Below are 16,784 nucleotides of genomic sequence, written 5' to 3' on the forward strand. Positions count from 1 at the left end.
TGCTCATAAATGCATAAACGAAGATTTCTTCTTAGAGTATTTTTGAATTGCATTGAAAGTATTCATGTTATGTTGTTTTTAGTATTAATACTTCCTGAACTGGGGTATTCTCATCATATATCTCCTGCCACTCTTGATCAGATGTCCTGGAAGTTATCTTCAGATATGATAACCTGTCACTTTCTTCTAAGAAAGCAAGGGGTATTTTCGGATTTCAATTATTTCTCATTTGGTTTTAGGAATGTTATTACTGAAAGAAAACCAAAAACAGTTTATATTTTAAAATACAAAATCAAGGCAAATCAGAAAAACCTCTTTTCTATTGATATACAAATACATACACACACCTGGGTATCCATCATACACATTTATTGCAGATATAAAGATAATACTAGCTGAAATATTGTTTTTAAAATCAGTAAGGTTATCTTATATATAATAAGAAAACACCTTGCATTTAAAGTTTAATCATAATGATTTAATCTAGCAAAATGGGTGCTACAACACAGTTGAATTTTGTTTTACTTGTTTACACGGAGTACAATCTTTTTAGGATGATTTTCAAAGGCTGCTAATTAAGATGACCAAACACTGGGCTAGTAGCCTCAGGAACTGGTGTGCTGCTCCTGGTTTCATAGTGTAATGGTGAATGTTCAGAAATATGCTTGCTTTGATTATTGGCTCAATCTTTTTCTTTGACCTTCTGTGCTTTCTCTGTGACCCCCTCATTCGGCTGCTCTTTCAGGCCTAGAGGCAGAGCTTTGGCTGGCTAGTTACTACCTTCAGATGTCCTTCTGGAAAGCAGGGAAATTTGCCCCTCTATCTCCCATCCTCTTAATAACCTCAGGCTAAATCTTCTAAAGTCAGACTAAGTATGGCTGGTCAGTGAAAACTTAGCTTTCCTTTACCTCTAACATTTGAAGGAAGAAATCCATGCAACATAATCACTGGATGAAACTCATGTTGACTAAATCCTATTTCTCCTGCTGCTCCTCTAACCGACTGCAATCTGAAGGGCTCGCCTTTGACATCTTGGGAATGTTGAGGTCTCTTGCCAATGGCCTCGCGTTTGAACGGCCGACTTGAGCGCTAGCTGAATGTATTCAGTGACCTTGAAATGGGAACCGCTCTTTTTCTACTTGCTTCTTTTCTCATGGAGAATTGCCTAAAACTAGAAGCACTAAAGAAAAAGACCAAATTAGAGTCTGGGGCTGTGTCTTTCAATCGCTGTGCCGGAGAGAGGATGAGATGGAAGTGGAGGCAACTTGGCAGTCGCTTGCTCTGGAAGCAATGAGATCGCATGGCAGATGGCCTCCTTGTTTGGGATACACTAACATTGTTCCTCCTCCTGCCCCTTCTTGCATCTGAATGATTCTTGGAACAGTTCCACTGAGAGGAGTCAGCTAGGTAGACAGTGGGGCTTGCTGCTTGAATTCACCTTTGCACCATCAGTAAATCAGGGGCCTGTTTTTCTCCAGCATTTGGAAGTCCCAAAAGGTTATCTTCCTTACTCAGTCTATATGTCAGCTTTTCGTCTCTAGATTTTTAAAACAAGATGCATAGTACTGCCACTCACACCCCCAACCCCAAGAACAGTTTCTGTTGGGAAAAGCATAAGAAGGTTGTTTCTCAGTATGCATACCAAGATGCAGAGATCTTGATGGTATTTTACATTTAACCCAACTTTACAAGAGAATTTTTAAAAAGAGTTCTATTTATGATTATCTTTTGGCTTAGTGTTCCTCTGAAATTGACACCTAAATTATCAGTGAAAATTCTCTCTCTTGATGAAAATTCTGATTTATGGAAGAACATTCATGACCAAGGAGAATTGCCTATTATTTATGTTTCATTCCAACCTTGGTTACTTCTTCGCCCTTGATTTTGCCAATGAAGGTGAAATTGCTTTGATATAGTTGGTGATATGAACAGATACCTGACAGCTTCTGAATTGGAAGCATCACAGTGAATTCCAATGTCACCTGAAATTGACCAAGTGAATAGGATTCTATTTGGTTTTCACCAGGAGTTTGTAACTGGAGAGCTCTATATCACTTAGGGACGGTCTCTCCCTAACACAGGAGTTTTGGAATGTAGAGCTCCATGTAACCTTCAGATGTTTGACAAAAAGCTTCCTTGGCCAAAAGGACCCTACATGATTACTTCCTTAAATTATATTCTTGTTCTCAGCGAAGAAGCTGGGCCAGCAGCATCACAATTGAGTTAGGAGTTTTTTCTCTTTAGAGTTCCCTGAATCACCCCTCATACCAGTTTTTTCTCACTTAAGGACCCTTAGTTTTTCTAACTAAGACTCCGCTGACCCCAGTCGGTAAAGTGTGAGCTTTAATTCTCTGACCCAGAGGGACAGACGACTTCTGAGTCCAGACATCTCTATCCGCCAGTACAGGAGAGTAGTTATGGCTCACCTCTTCCCCCGGCTAAGAGACCTAAGAGGAAGGTTACCCCTAAGAGGAGACAGGAAAGACCCATTGCTCCTCCAAAGAAAAGAAGAAGGAAAATACATAGGATGGATCATAATGCTGCGGAAACTCGTCAGGACAAAGTAAGTTTATTCATTGTTCCAAAGCTTTGTGGTGGGCAGGTCTGAGTGGAAGGTTTCCTTCAGGATCTTGGTTTCAAAGTCAGCTGACTACATTTTAGAAAAACTCCGGTGCATCATTGCTGGCTTTGAATCCAGAAGAAACTGATACTTTGGACGTTGACACTGAGATGAATACCTTCTGAACTTTCAGCAAGATAGGAACAAAAAATCTTCTGCATACTTTGGTTAGTTGCCCTAGAATGATTGTTAACATTTAGACTTGAGTAAGCATTACACAGTCTGTTGGTTTTGCTTGCACATCTTCACTGAATTATTTACGATGTTTTGTAGCCTTGGTTCTTGAGAACAAATCAGTGGTGTAGACATTGTTTATAGACAATGTAGACAAGAACTCAATAGAAAATTTCCTTAGATAAGTGATCTGAAGTCAGAAAATTCAGATAGGTCTTAGACTGTAGACAAGGAAGCAGCTGAGGCAGAAAGAGAAAGCAATGGGCAGCTAAAGGTGTGTATTTTCTCATCGACTTACTGGTAAAGTCTACTCTTTTTGGCACTCTTGAAACAGCCTATCGGTGGTTACTTTTCTCAAAAACTTCAGATACCTCCAAGGCACTCTCTTATTTAAAAATGGTCTGAACTAATTGCCAAGGAGAAGGTTTGGAATTTGGGCTCAGTTGTCTTGGTGTGTCTTTGTGTAGGCAAAGGAGAGCATGGTTTTTCTCAGAAGCAACCACCATTTAGTCTCTTTCTTCAGATCATGCTATTCACATCATTTGACAAGTTTCATTTATGATTTACTCCTTGAGGCAGAATTTGAAACTTAATCCTGTCATGAAGAAAATCAAGTTCACACCTGATTTAACCGATGGCACAGAATGAGGAAAGATCTTGAGTCATCTGAGAGGATGCTAGCAGTGGTAATGTGTGACTTAGTAAAAAACGATATGCAGATTCCTCTGTTCTTTACTCCAGCGTCTTGGATATCTATGTGTGATTGTAGTTAAGTGTAAAATTCATGTAAAGTGCTATCAAGTGTTTGTTGGATTAGATGTTTCTTGCAAATCTTTCCATTGCACTGTTAGAGATGAGAGTGAAAGGGTGCTCTCCAGTATGTGGGAGTAGTCTGCTTTTAGAAACGTCGTCCATTTGAAGCATGAAAATGAGATATGGATTTTCTCTCCTAGAGTTTGGGGATATTCTTCAGCTTTCATTTTATTTTGCTTACATAAATCTTCTAGAACAAGCTCAATGGTTTCTCCTGTTTAAATTAGTATCCTTGTATTCTTGTTTTACTCAAAATCAAGTTGAAATGAACTAAGATGCAGTAGCTTATTTCCTAGAAGAATTTTTTCTCTTTGGAATCTGTTTTCTTAGAAATTGGAACATTAGATGGATCTCATTGCATTAATGTGTTCTAATTTAACATCCAATATTTGCCACTTAACCTCAGAACTGTTTTACACTCATTGAGCCTCTGTCTTCTTGCCATGGTTCAAAGTCCAATGTGTTCTTGTTAAAAACCTGGGGAGCAAGAGACCTAAACTCTCTATCTGACTTTCTGTTCACTCTCAAAATTCTTGGATTTAAAGAACATTTTTACATTTTAGAAAAGTCCTTCTGTCGCTTATGAACAGAATTGCCTCTGAAATTTCTGGTATTTTTTTAAATCAAGAAATCTCAAGGAATTGGATAATGCTCCTGAATGAATACAAATCAGAGAGCTTAAGACTAACTTTTCTTAAAAATGGCAGGCAAATCTCTCTAGACAAAGCTCTGCCTCTGGGCCTGAAGTTTTCTTTCCAGAATATTCTGGGGTGGAAGATCTATGAGAAGCTGAAAGGAAAAACCCCTGCAGGGATTAATTTGCTCCTTTTTCCAGATGACAAATCCTCTGAGGGAAATTGACAAAACAGTGGGACAATTAATGGATGGACTGAAGCAACTAAAGCTACATCGCTGTGTGAATGTCATCTTTGTTGGCGACCATGGTAAAGATTTTTTTTCTCTGCTTGCAAGATAGTTACACAGGTGATGTTTCTGATGGCACTGAGGAAGAAGCTCTAGGTTATGTTCTTCACCTCCTTCCCAGTTTCTCCAGGATGGGGAACAAAATCAGGCCAAAACCTGAGATGACCAAAATCAGGGACTTCCTTTACCTTCTAATTTTTTGCAGGAAAAGCCTTTCTACAAAAAATATGTCCCATTAAAATGGCACAGACAATTCACTAGGGTTGGTAACAGTTGCCTCGGTGAATGTGAACTATCAGGTGATAATCCCCCATCCCTGTTAAGTATGTCCCCCAAAGGAGTCCACAGAGTGGTTTGGGACTAAAAAAATAAATCTAAACATGATATAGAAGCAGAGAGGATTCTTGTGGACTGCCATGTAAGTTAAATGATTTCCCTTAATTCCCTGAGGGAATTGAAGATCAAAACCAGAGGGCCTTGCCTCAGCAGAGAAGACTGCTGAAGAGGAAGAAGCAGTGTAGGAAACAGTTTTTCTAAACCACTTAATAAAGGAGAAAAATTTTTTTGGGGTAATCAAGAGTGTAACCAACATGATGATAGAGCTGGAAGTGTGTGTATATGTATGTGCTTAGAGAATCCTCTTAATTTGTGCAAATGGAGTTCTAGAGACAGTGCCTCTTGCATTCTATCAAATTGAAATAGTGACCCTGGAATTATGCTCTACAAAACATTGCTCCCTTTTAGGACAAGAGTAGATTGGAAAAAGGAAATTGATTGAGTCTATTACTTTTGTTAAGAATGACAGGCAAATCTTCCTAGTCAAAATTCTGCTTGGGGCCTAAACTGTTCCCTCCAGAATGTTCTAGAGAAGCAAAGAAAAATTTAAAAAATGTGGGACTAACTTGCTTTTTTGCAGGGACTAAATGTGACCCTCTGCGGACAGGGCAGAGGGAATTTGGAGCATGTGACATAACTGATTCAGTTTAAATTGCTCAGGTGTCAAGAGCATTTGGTCCTATGCTGGAGCCAGATACCAAGGGAGTAGATTGTCCCTTATAAGTGACGTGCTGAAATATGCAAAGATCTTTAATAGAATAAATTTTTATCTTGCCAGTGTGCAAACTTGTAATGAATAGATTCCTTTGGCTTTGGGGAAGCAGCTATCTCTTTCCTAGTCTAGTGTTTTAGAGCCTGGGATCTGAAGTGAGAGACAGTTTCAATGAAGTTCAAATTGCACTGTGCAACTTAAGAGCATGTGCTATGCCGTTTATTCTCAGACCTCTCAAAATCTCAGCCTCTTCATTTCTAGAATGAAAACACTAATGCTATCTACCTGGAGTTGGTCTGGAGGGGCAGGTTGATGATGCATGAGAAGCCCTTCACATATGATCTTTGAAAGCGAGAGACAAAGGTCACCATTGTGTGCACAAATGACTTCCTAGAAATGTGACAGATACCAATCCCCTTCCGGTCTCCTATTAATAAGTTTTTTTGAGCTTTCCTCTTCCTGGATTAACATTGTAGCTAGAACAATAAATAGCTACTAGGAGTTAGTAGCTATTATTCTTATTATTTTTATTTTCTTCCTAAGAATTTATACTGTAAAAGGCAAAAAATATAATCCTTGTACTATGTTGAAATATATTTTTCGTCTTTCTTCATTCCTATTTGTGTTTTTAAAAAGGTAATGATCTGGAATTCTAGAAGCTGGTAACTTGAATTGTAGCTGATCTGGGCTACACTACATTATGTTTCTTAATTCTAAAGGTTTAGGGCATCTTTTAATGGAATCATATATTTTTCCCTTCTTTTTTTTAAACTTACTTTTTTTTTTTTAAAGATTTCTTTATTTATACAACAACCGGGGTACAGGCCAGATGCGCAGGAGGTTGAGAGGATTAACCAGAGACAGAGCAGGGAACAGAGCAGGCAGACTGATGAAATACACTGCTGAGGGGAGCAGCGGGCTAGACAGGAGAGGTCTGTTTGCCATATGGGTTGCTCCGAGGCCGGTGGGGATCGAACCGGCACTGCAGATGCTGCTGACAGCTTCACAGCAACTGCGCTCAACTGCCTGCGCCACCAGGGAGGACCTTACTTGTTTTTTTTTTTTTGAAAGATTTATTTGAATCATATATTTTTCCCTTCTTAAGGAATGTTCAGATATTAGATTATGCAAAGCAATAGATTAAAATTTTCTAGATCCATGTCATTTCATAAATTCCCAAATGCAGTAGTCTCTATGAGCCTCCATCATCTGTGATTCTAAGATTTGAATTTGTTTTTGTTTTTTTATATTTTTTAACATCGATCAAGAACTTTCCCTTGATGGGTGGCAGGAAACAAACATTTGTTGGTTTAAAAAATTGCTTACCTAGACCTTCTTTGTGTTCTGGTTGCTGGTTTTCAGTTTTGACTGATTACATTGTTTACAACTCCTTTGCAGTGTTTTTTTTGTTTTTCCGATTTGGGTGGTCATTGAAGTTGGCATTTTTCTTTCTCATCTCTTGTTGCCAGTATTGTTTTGTCAGTAACACCCAAGGCCACCAGTGGAGACAGAGTAAGGACTGGTGATTATGTACTCCAGTCAGGAGATATATTAGAGAGAGCGAGCTGGAAAATGACATTTTGTAAAAGAGACACAGAACTATAAATTCCAGCTATTTACACCACCCCCAGCTGAAAAGTTGAAGCAATCAAGGATTTTTCTTTTAAAAAATAGATCTTTTCAGTACAACTATGTAAATAGATTTTTTTAAAGACTATAGTTCCTTCCTTTGTCTTGCTGTTCTTGCTGAATGACTTAAAATGATAATTGAGATGATGCATTTTGAACTTCCCAGTGCTGCAAAATGATGTGATTAAGTCAGTCTGATATAAATTAAAGATTGTATAAAGAAGCATTAAAAAATTGAAGTCAAGTAAGAAATCTCAAGAAGGGATCCTTGCCTTGACTTGCTCCAAACTAATTGAGGAAATACTTGAATGTTATATTTAGAGTATATATTAAGATATTAATTTTAAGATTCCCTGAAAATATAATTTTCTCCCCACAGGAATGGAAGATGTCACATGTGATAGAACTGAGTTCTTAAGCAATTACCTGACTAATGTGGATGACATTACTCTAGTACCTGGAACTCTAGGAAGAATTCGATCCAAATTTAGCAATAATGCAAAATGTAAGTTGATTCTTTAACTACCTAATTTTTGAGAGTGGTAATACAGAGGAGTAGGTGAGGGTTGTTCTCTGAAGCTTGAATACTTGGTCAAAAATTCTAGCTCTTGAACTTTTTAGATGAATGATCTTGAGTCAGTTAAATTGAATGCTAAGCCTCAGTTGTTTCAGCTGATAAATAGGCCTGTTAATAAGAGTAACTACCCCATAGAGTTGTGAAAATTAAGTTGTGTCTATCACTTAAAGTGGTTCCTGGCAGATGGTAGCATTATATAAATATTTGCTCTTGTTTTTATTATGTGGAAAATACACTTCATTTGAAACGTGTGATAGCTGGAAAGTTCTGTTGACAAGAAGGTCAGACTTGCTCTCTGGCTGAAGGCAGAGATTCATGACAGGGCTGTCGGAACTACACTCGGACTCTGAAGGTTCCTGAGAACCCTGCTGAAAGAAACACTTCACCTTTGTAACAGTGACTGGCAGAACCCAGGAGGAAAGCTGCTAAGCCCTTGGGCTGTGGCAGCTATTTTGAAAGTTTAGAAATAAAATAAACAGGAATAATCTTATCACTTAGGTTTTACGCATTCAGGTTACCACATGCCACTGGCGAGAGCTCTTATTTGTGGACTAAGATATATTAGGTACTGCCCACCTAGATTTGAGTTTACAGATTTATTGGAGATCCTGCTGCATTGGTGAGGAGGGAGGAATCTGTTAGCGTTTTCAGCTGTGGGAATAAGAGACCATTGGCACCAAGTATAGCGCTTTGGAAAATTAAGTTTTTCCCAACTACTTTCCTGAGTCAACACCAGTGGGAACTGTTCCAAGGTCAGCTCCAGGCAACGTTGTAAAATAAACAGGACGTTGGTGTCCGTGTCCTCCCTTCTCCTCTGCCCCCTTGGAATAGGAGGCCCTGGTCAGAGACAGGCGTCTCGGTGCCGGTCACTAGGGTGCTCTTGATTTAGCATTTGCATTTTTGGGTTTATGCAAGAAAGGTTTTGCCTGTTTTGAAAGGTATTTCAGGCACCAGTAAGTGTATTGGGGAGGTTGCTTTGTGGGGGGAGGAGAAAAGCTTTCTTGGGGCTGAGATGATAACTGCCAATAATGGAATGTTTTGTACTTTACAAAACACTTTTCGTATCTGTGATTTCATTTTTGTGAAAGAAGATGGAGTGGAATGGTAAATTGTTCAGGGAATGCCTGGTTCAAATCCCAGCTCTTCCAGACGCTCATTCTATGACCTGGGGGGTTATTTTAACACTGTGCCTCAGTGTCCTCATCTAAGAAGTAAAGAAGGCTGGGAAGATTAGATGAGAGATTATCTATCTGTCACTTAGATTGGAGTTCAGCACATAACCGAAGCAATGTGGAGGTTAGCTATGATGATGTTTTTGCCACATCACTATTTCAGCTGGATATGAACAGTCTTATTTAATCCTTCCATCAGTGTGATAAGTATTACCATTTCCTTTTAGAGATAATAGACTTCTAGCCTCATGGGCACGGGCCTTGGTTATTTCCTAGTAGTTCCTTGGGGTTTATCTGAGCACAAGGTTACCCTCTAATGTTTATTTTCTCATTATCAAAGACCATGAACTTACTCTGGTTCCTTTGGGGACTGTAGTTTATGAGGCCACTGAATGCTGAGATTCAAACATGGCTGGCTCAGCTAGATTGTGAGGGTCCATTGTGCAAACCTCCATTTTCTAAAGATTCATTGGCTTAGTGAGGTTTCTGACAGTGTCTGTCTCCCAGAGCTGTTGTGGATGACCAGAGGCCAAGTTCCTGGGAAGCTCTTACTTAGAGACTGCACAAGATAAGAGCCCATTATTACTTCTTTACCTTCATTTCTCTCCCCAATTCCCAGCCCTTAACTTGAAGCAGTTGGTAAAAGCCCTGGGGTCTGACTTTTTCTCTGTGATGGTCTCATGCATAAGTGATGTAGCTTAAAAATTCCTAAATCCCCTCCCCTTTTCCATTAAAAGAGGGAACTAAAATTTAGCTCCAATTTAAATAGATTGGAATCCACATTTTTAGCTTGGTATGACACAACTTTGGAACAAAGATGATGAAAATTGACTTTGAAGTCTGTGCCCTTACAGAGCAAGACAAACTTATTCATGAATTTTCAACCACTACATGCACATGTATTCATTTATATTTATTAGAAAATGTTCATTGAGTGCGTACGATACACCAGGCCCAGGGGGTATATCAGGAATCTACACAGACATGACCTGGTCCACTGACATTGATATGCTAGGGAGGGCACCATCGTGAACGTTGGTATCTACTCTGAACCCTGCTTTTCTTTTCTGCTGATTTTATAATGACATACTAAACCAAATTTTGGAAAACAAAACAAAATCCAACCAACCTACAATCTCCTCTTTTTCGCCACAGCCCCTGAAGGGGAACCTTTAGATAATATAATCAGTTTATGCACAACCATCATTTACATAGTTTTGCTTTCAGCTGGGTCAGGGTATTGACTAAAATATTCTTTGTTTGCTGATAGTGAAAATGAAGTAGGCGCGTACATGAGAGTGTGTCTGTCTGGGGAAGGGCAGTTACCTATGTAATTAGCTCCATGATATTCCTAAGGAAATAAAACTCCCTTCAGAAAAAATAACTTGATAGATTAGAAGATTCATTCTAAAGTGGATGATAACTTGTTTCAAGATCTTCAGATACGTAGGAAGTTATATTAAAAGCCCTAAATGCCCATGTGATTAGTTCCTATGTTAAATTGCAAATAAACAAAATCTAAGCTCCAGAGGGACAATTTGGGGAAATTGAAACATTCAGTTAACCTAACATATCCTGGTATTCCGGAAGGATATTCCTTTCCAGAAAGAGATCTGGACCTGGAGGGGAAATGTATTACAGGAATTGTTGGACTAATTTAGTTTCCTTTTACTTACTGAAATATTAAATACCTGCTTGCAATTTTATTTATATTTTAAATAAAAAACACAAAAGTGATAGCCCTCCTGGGGTGGAGGAGAGAGGAATTGAATCTCTTAGTGCAAACAAAAAAATGTCTTTTCTTTGTCATTATTGTTATCTTTTTTGAACTCTTTTCTCCTCTCTTTGAACAGATGACCCTAAAGTCATTATTGCTAATCTCACGGTAAGTATCTCAAGCTATCAAGTCTTGTCTTTGGGACAGCCATCTCCTCTAATCTAACCTCTGGTGTTCACCTCCCCTGTGGGGCTGAGGAACTTTGTCCTCCCTGCCATCCTGTATATTTGTTTCCCTAAGAGCTTTCAAAACTTCTGGCCTGTGGACAGTTGAAGGCTCCCTAATGGTCTTGGCAATGATACGAACTGAAATATTTGATCTTTCTATTAGAACTGAGAAGCATTCATTCATGATTAAACAAATCCTTATTTTCTCTCAACCAGCTCTGCCCACCACCCACCATCTCTGTCCCATCCAGGATAGAGACATGAGGATTTAGTCACATATTTGAGCCTGCTTCCCTTCCCACCCCACCTCCATGGACTTCTAGCAATTGGGAAAGGCCTCAGAGATTGAATTGCTGTTAGTGTTGGGCTCATGCATCAGGAACGCATCTTAAAAATTCCCAACTCCATCTCCAAAGTCATTAATCTTTGAACCCATTTGCATTCAACTGTGTTATTTGAAAAGGGGTAACACATTTGATTTCTTCACCTAGCCAACCTTTTGTTTGGCCAAATATCTCTTTCAGGTTTTTAGAGAGGGACTCTCTGGGACTTTTTCTAGAAAACACTCCGTCTAAAGCTCAACTTCCATTTATGTTTCAGTGTAAAAAGCCCGATCAGCACTTTAAACCTTACATGAAACAGCACCTTCCCAAACGTTTGCACTACGCCAACAACAGAAGAATCGAGGACATTCACCTCCTGGTGGATCGCAGATGGCATGTTGCAAGGTAACCTGAGGATTGGCTGTCCTTGCTTCTCATTTTCACATTCACCTTTTGGCTGCTGGAGTGCTGAAAGTTTGTTAGTGATCATAAGAAGTCTAGTTGGAAATCTCACTGTTTCCAAAAATTTTGTGTGCTAGATACAGTCAGTTCCTCATCTCTAAAGGGTGGGTCTCAATATCTTAGTGCCTCTTTGGATGTCTCAGTGCATCTCTGTGTGTGTCTCTCTCTTTCTCATTTTTTTGAATTTACATTTTATTCTCTATTCTTGTTAGTTGAGTAAGTAGAAAATTGTCCTGCTACTCTGATCTGGTTTTGGTTGATGAGACTTAACGTGTAATGACATTTATAGATGAGTTCAGAAAAATGTTCATCTTACTACCTCTGTTGGTGTGGACGAGTTTTGTTATTGCTTTAAATATTTCAGGTGTTTGTCTTCTCTTGAACCACAAGAGATTCTCTGATATTGAGAAGACTGTTCTTTCTTCTTAAATCTGGAGTGGAATGTGTCTGAAAGCTCTAACCACCTTTAAGGAGAAAATCATGAGAAGTTTTAATCCATTTTTTACACAAAGCTGGGAGCAGTCTTTCCCACTTACTCTTGCTTCAACCTTCTCCTTAAGTAATTTGTTATGTATCAGTCTGCAGCAATAATTGGATGGCTACCCCTGAGAAAAGAAAGCAAACATTGTAAGAAAATGAACAATGATGTAAAATATATATAAATAAATAATAATAAAGTAACAATTTAAATCAATAAATAAATAATTGGACCACTAGAATGTGCACTCAAACTAGTGCTTTACTGAGTTAATAAGGGAGAGAAGGAAATGAGACAATGTTGGTCCTCCATGAACTTCTAGCCATTTCCAACACCTGGAGCCACCCATTGGTTACAAATACATACCAGTACCCAACAGAGAATGTCAGGAACTACATAGAGACAAAAATGTAGGATCATAAAGACTGTGGCGTGAAGACTAAACATTACTGAAATTATTTAGGACAGATATGGGGAGTCTTCAAATGTTGCAAAGATATGACCAAGATGGCTTAGCTGCATATGTTCTCTGCCGGACCTTTTGAGTATGGGGTGGCTTGGAAGAAAGAACAAATTTGGTATAGTTGGTAGGTTTAAATGAAGAGACCCTTGGAATTGGGTAGAAGTTAAGGGAAAGATGACACAGATGAGCAAATTAGCATAGACCAAAGCAGGCATTTGTATCTAGCAATATAGCTTTTTTTTTTTTTTAATACACTGCTGAGGGGAGCAGCGGGCACGGCAGGAGAGATCTGTGTGCCATGGGGGACCCTCACCGGTGGCCGGGGATCGAACTGGCACTGCAGAGGCTGCGGGCAGCTTCACAGCCCAGCACTCAACTGCTGTGCCACCTGGGGAGGCCCTGCAATATAGCTTTTAAATTTAACTCTTGCCTTATTGAATACTCATCATCCCATATTGATAGTACTTTTTTTATGGGTGTTCACCAAAATGTTTAATGTCTTTGTTTCTCTCGAGCACATTACTTAGGTGTGATATGCCTTGCCGGACTTAAGAAATATTTGTTATAATGAACATGAACTTTTTTTGTAAAAGTGCAACATGACTCTTAATTAAAAAAATTATCTTCCTGTCATAATGAGGAAGGTCAAATGACTTTGATGCCTAGAGAGAAGTGCTTCTGTTTCTAAATAGAGATATTATTCCGGTGTCTGGAGTTTTATTAGATGTAGTAGATATGCCATTATTACATATATCAAGTTTACCACTCAATTATACTCACTAGTTTTATTACATATCATTGGGGAAATGTGTACGCAACCATTTTTATAGCACACCGATCTCCATTCATTTGCTAACCTTCACATACTTGAAAAGTACCTGCTAAGTGCTGGGCATTGGACTCAGTGATGGCTATATAGATGTGAACCAGACAAATGTGGTCCCAGAGTAGAGAATCTTATGGTCTCAGAGGTGGAGAAGCACAGAACATTACCTGTGACAGGTGCTTTTATTGGGGCAAGCACGTGGTCTAGAGAGGGCTCCAGGACTTCTGTTCAGAGGTCTGCATTTATCCTGGGCTGGTTTTCTAAGCCAAGGCATTTGGAGAAAATGAGAAGTATTATTTTTCCCTCAACACGGGAATGGTGCAATGGAAATAGAGACCAATAGGTTTGTAAACTCACCTTCTTAAAGATTCATTGTGCAATGAAATTGCACTTTTTATCAGAGTGATTTCACCAGAAGCTCTGACTGGCTATACTATTGTTTTGATGTAGGAAACCTTTGGATGTTTATAAGAAACCATCAGGAAAATGTTTTTTCCAGGGTGACCATGGATTTGATAACAAGGTCAACAGCATGCAGGTATGATCACAAACTGGGAATTGAAAATGTGTTTTGATGATTTTCAGAAAAGATGGAGCAGGGTGGTGTGGGTAAAGCCGCACAATATTTACATGCAGAGGGTTTCTATTGGAAACTAGACTTATCTAAATTGCTTTGTTTGTTTTCTTGTCTTTTGGAAGACGGTTTTTGTAGGTTATGGCCCAACATTTAAGTACAAGACTAAAGTGCCTCCATTTGAAAACATTGAACTTTACAATGTTATGTGTGGTAAGTCACTTATTTAATCAAAACCAATGGTACGATCTTGGGTCAACATGAACTTCCTCAATGTCAGAGAAAGAAATGAGGTGCTTTTTTTCCCAGGACCACCTCATCTCTCCACAGAAATGTTGCAGCTTGCCCATTGGTTCAAATGACAGAATATCATCCCCTTCTAAGGCTTCTTTGTCTCCTTCACCAGTTGACTAATGGGGAGTTTTCCTAGTGTTGCTGTTGGCAGCCTCTGGCTGATCCAACATAGCATTACAGTGTGACACCACCAGTCAGAGGCCTGGTGAAGCAAGAGTTCCACACAGTGCTTTTTCCCACCTCCATCTCTCGTGTTGCAGCCCAGTGAAAAGGTTGCCAGCTTGCATCCCAGCCAGCTATTTATGTGCTCCTAATTATTTTTCTTCCTTGAGCGTCCAGTTGCTGAATGAGGACAGCTTTTCCTATTTAGTAAGGGAGTGCCAGTCTGGTGGTTAAAAGGGGAGTCTGAAAGTCGGGTCTCCTGGGTTCTTGTCCCAGCTTGGCTGCTAGCTCTCTCCCCTGTCCTGCCTCTTAGCTTAGGCAAATCACTGTATGCCCGGTTGGCAACCATTCACTTGCTATGAAATCAGCCTGTTCATTTCACAGCGGCACTTCAAGGCACAGAGCCAAAACCTCCTCTTGTCCCCATACTTCTGTGGAGTGCATTAGAGGGCAGCCTTAAGGTTATTTATTGATGGCAACTTTCATTTCAAAAGTGGGGATTAAACCATCTTGTAGAAAACCAGAAAGATCGTGGTACTGACAATCCTTGAGTCATAGACACAAATGATAGCTAAATTTGGCCCCTAATACTTTATTTTTTGTTTTTGGAAATGTCTCTCCCTCTGTGGTCAAGCCATGAGCATGCCTGAAATGTCCATACTTGAAATCTCAGAAAGCTGTGGCAAGAGATGGGCAGATTAGAATGGTCCAGGGAGGAGGAAGGGATCACCTGCCATCTAAATTTCTTTTTATCCAATTCTGACGTGTGTTTTGTTTTTAGACCTAGGAAGTAGATGACTCTGACCTCACTCTTATCAAAAAAACATTTACCAACCACTGGGCTCTTTTTTCCCCTCTTCTCATCAGATCTCCTGGGATTGAAACCAGCTCCTAATAATGGGACCCATGGAAGTTTGAATCATCTCCTGCGCACTAACACCTTCAGACCTACCATGCCTGAGGAGGTCACCAGACCCAACTATCCAGGGATCATGTACCTTCAATCTGATTTTGACCTGGGCTGCTCCTGTGATGATAAGGTAGAGCCAAAGGTAGAAATAATCTTTATGTTTATCATGGAGGAGCTTGTTGGGTGTAGAGCAGTGCTGTCCAATAGGACTTTGTTTGATGACATCTCTGTGCTGTCCAAAATGGTAGCCACTGTTTAGTGTAACTTTTGAGTGCCTGGGACTAAATTTTTTAATTTTGTTTACTTCTTATGTGTGCGTGGAATGTGGCTACTGCACCAGACCTACAGGTATAGAAAACGAAGAGCAAAAAGCAGAATTCACAATGCTATTCTATGTCACACGCAGGTCTCAATCAAATACTTCCTCTTTTTTGTTCAACCTGGATCACGTGTCTCTCAATCACAGCCCCCCAGGGAAACAAATGGCTCATGAAGAAGTGATTTTATAAAGAGAGTGCAGAGGGATTGTTTCTGTCATGTTTAATAAGGACTGTTGACAAGTCAGTGAGGAGTGGTGATAAACTTAGGGTACGGATCCTGGATCTGAATAATAAAGGGGGAAAAAGTAACCAGAACAGGGGTGGGTGGAGCTAATACTCTGCAACTTGGAAGGGAGGAAGCAGGGGGTATAAAACCCTGTCTTTTTTCTGTCATCTAATCCTCTGCTGGTGCCTCAGATTAGTGGTGCCCAATAGCCAGCCTGAGAGTGAGCTTGCTCTTTGATCCCAGGTCTGTCTCCAAGGCACAGAGCAGGGAAGGAAAGGGTGTACTGGTTGATGGGGGTGCACCGCTGGATGGGGGTGGTGGCTGTGGTGGTGCAATTAGAGACTACCCAGCATTTTGTATTTGGACAGTTGTGAATACCAAATAATGTACAAATGTTAAGCAATAATTTGCTTATTGAAATTTATATTGATCAAAGATCTTTTTAGTTGCTAGTAAGTGCTTCTGATAGCAGGAAACAAGCAGCGTTGCCACACTGAGCTGATATGATTCCAACACAAAGCTAAGAAATCTGTTATTTTTTGCATGTGTGTTTTTATTGTGGCGATATCCATGGTCTTTCTATTAGGAAAAAAAAAAATGGAATGGAATGTAGTTCTTCTACTCTTTTCTCCCTTCTAACATTTGCTACTTTCTGGATTCCTAGGGGTATAGGAGCCATAATTTGGCAGGTTCAACACAGGAGGAATTCAGCTTGCTCGTCTCCCCCACTTACTCCCCTCTTTTTTTTTTACCTTCTACTTTTGCTTCTGACAAGAGCCAGTGAGACTAATTACTTTAAGGCAGGTAATTCTTACATCTCAGCTTTGAGCTGTCTTGGTCAACAG

General features: G+C 39.6%; 1 protein-coding gene across 11 annotated transcripts in view; it reads left to right on the forward strand.

Annotated features, from left to right (window-relative positions):
• Positions 1 to 16,784, forward strand: part of ENPP2 (ectonucleotide pyrophosphatase/phosphodiesterase 2) — a 107,800-nt gene that overhangs the window by 65,547 nt on the left and 25,469 nt on the right. For 5 of the 11 annotated variants that reach the window (XM_054692014.1, XM_054692009.1, XM_054692013.1 and 2 more), the window contains exons 12-19: positions 2,408 to 2,563; positions 4,443 to 4,551; positions 7,588 to 7,713; positions 10,811 to 10,842; positions 11,502 to 11,629; positions 13,904 to 13,991; positions 14,153 to 14,240; positions 15,351 to 15,535. In XM_054692014.1, the coding sequence (XP_054547989.1) occupies positions 2,408 to 2,563; positions 4,443 to 4,551; positions 7,588 to 7,713; positions 10,811 to 10,842; positions 11,502 to 11,629; positions 13,904 to 13,991; positions 14,153 to 14,240; positions 15,351 to 15,535 (912 nt within the window). The remainder of the gene's footprint in view (positions 1 to 2,407; positions 2,564 to 4,442; positions 4,552 to 7,587; positions 7,714 to 10,810; positions 10,843 to 11,501; positions 11,630 to 13,903; positions 13,992 to 14,152; positions 14,241 to 15,350; positions 15,536 to 16,784) is intronic. The other 6 variants (XM_054692016.1, XM_054692017.1, XM_037502310.2 and 3 more) reach the window with 2 other exon arrangements.

This window comes from Talpa occidentalis, unplaced genomic scaffold, assembly GCF_014898055.3.
Source record: "Talpa occidentalis isolate TD23 unplaced genomic scaffold, MPIMG_talOcc4v2.1, whole genome shotgun sequence".
In the NCBI taxonomy this organism is placed as follows: domain Eukaryota; kingdom Metazoa; phylum Chordata; class Mammalia; order Eulipotyphla; family Talpidae; genus Talpa; species Talpa occidentalis.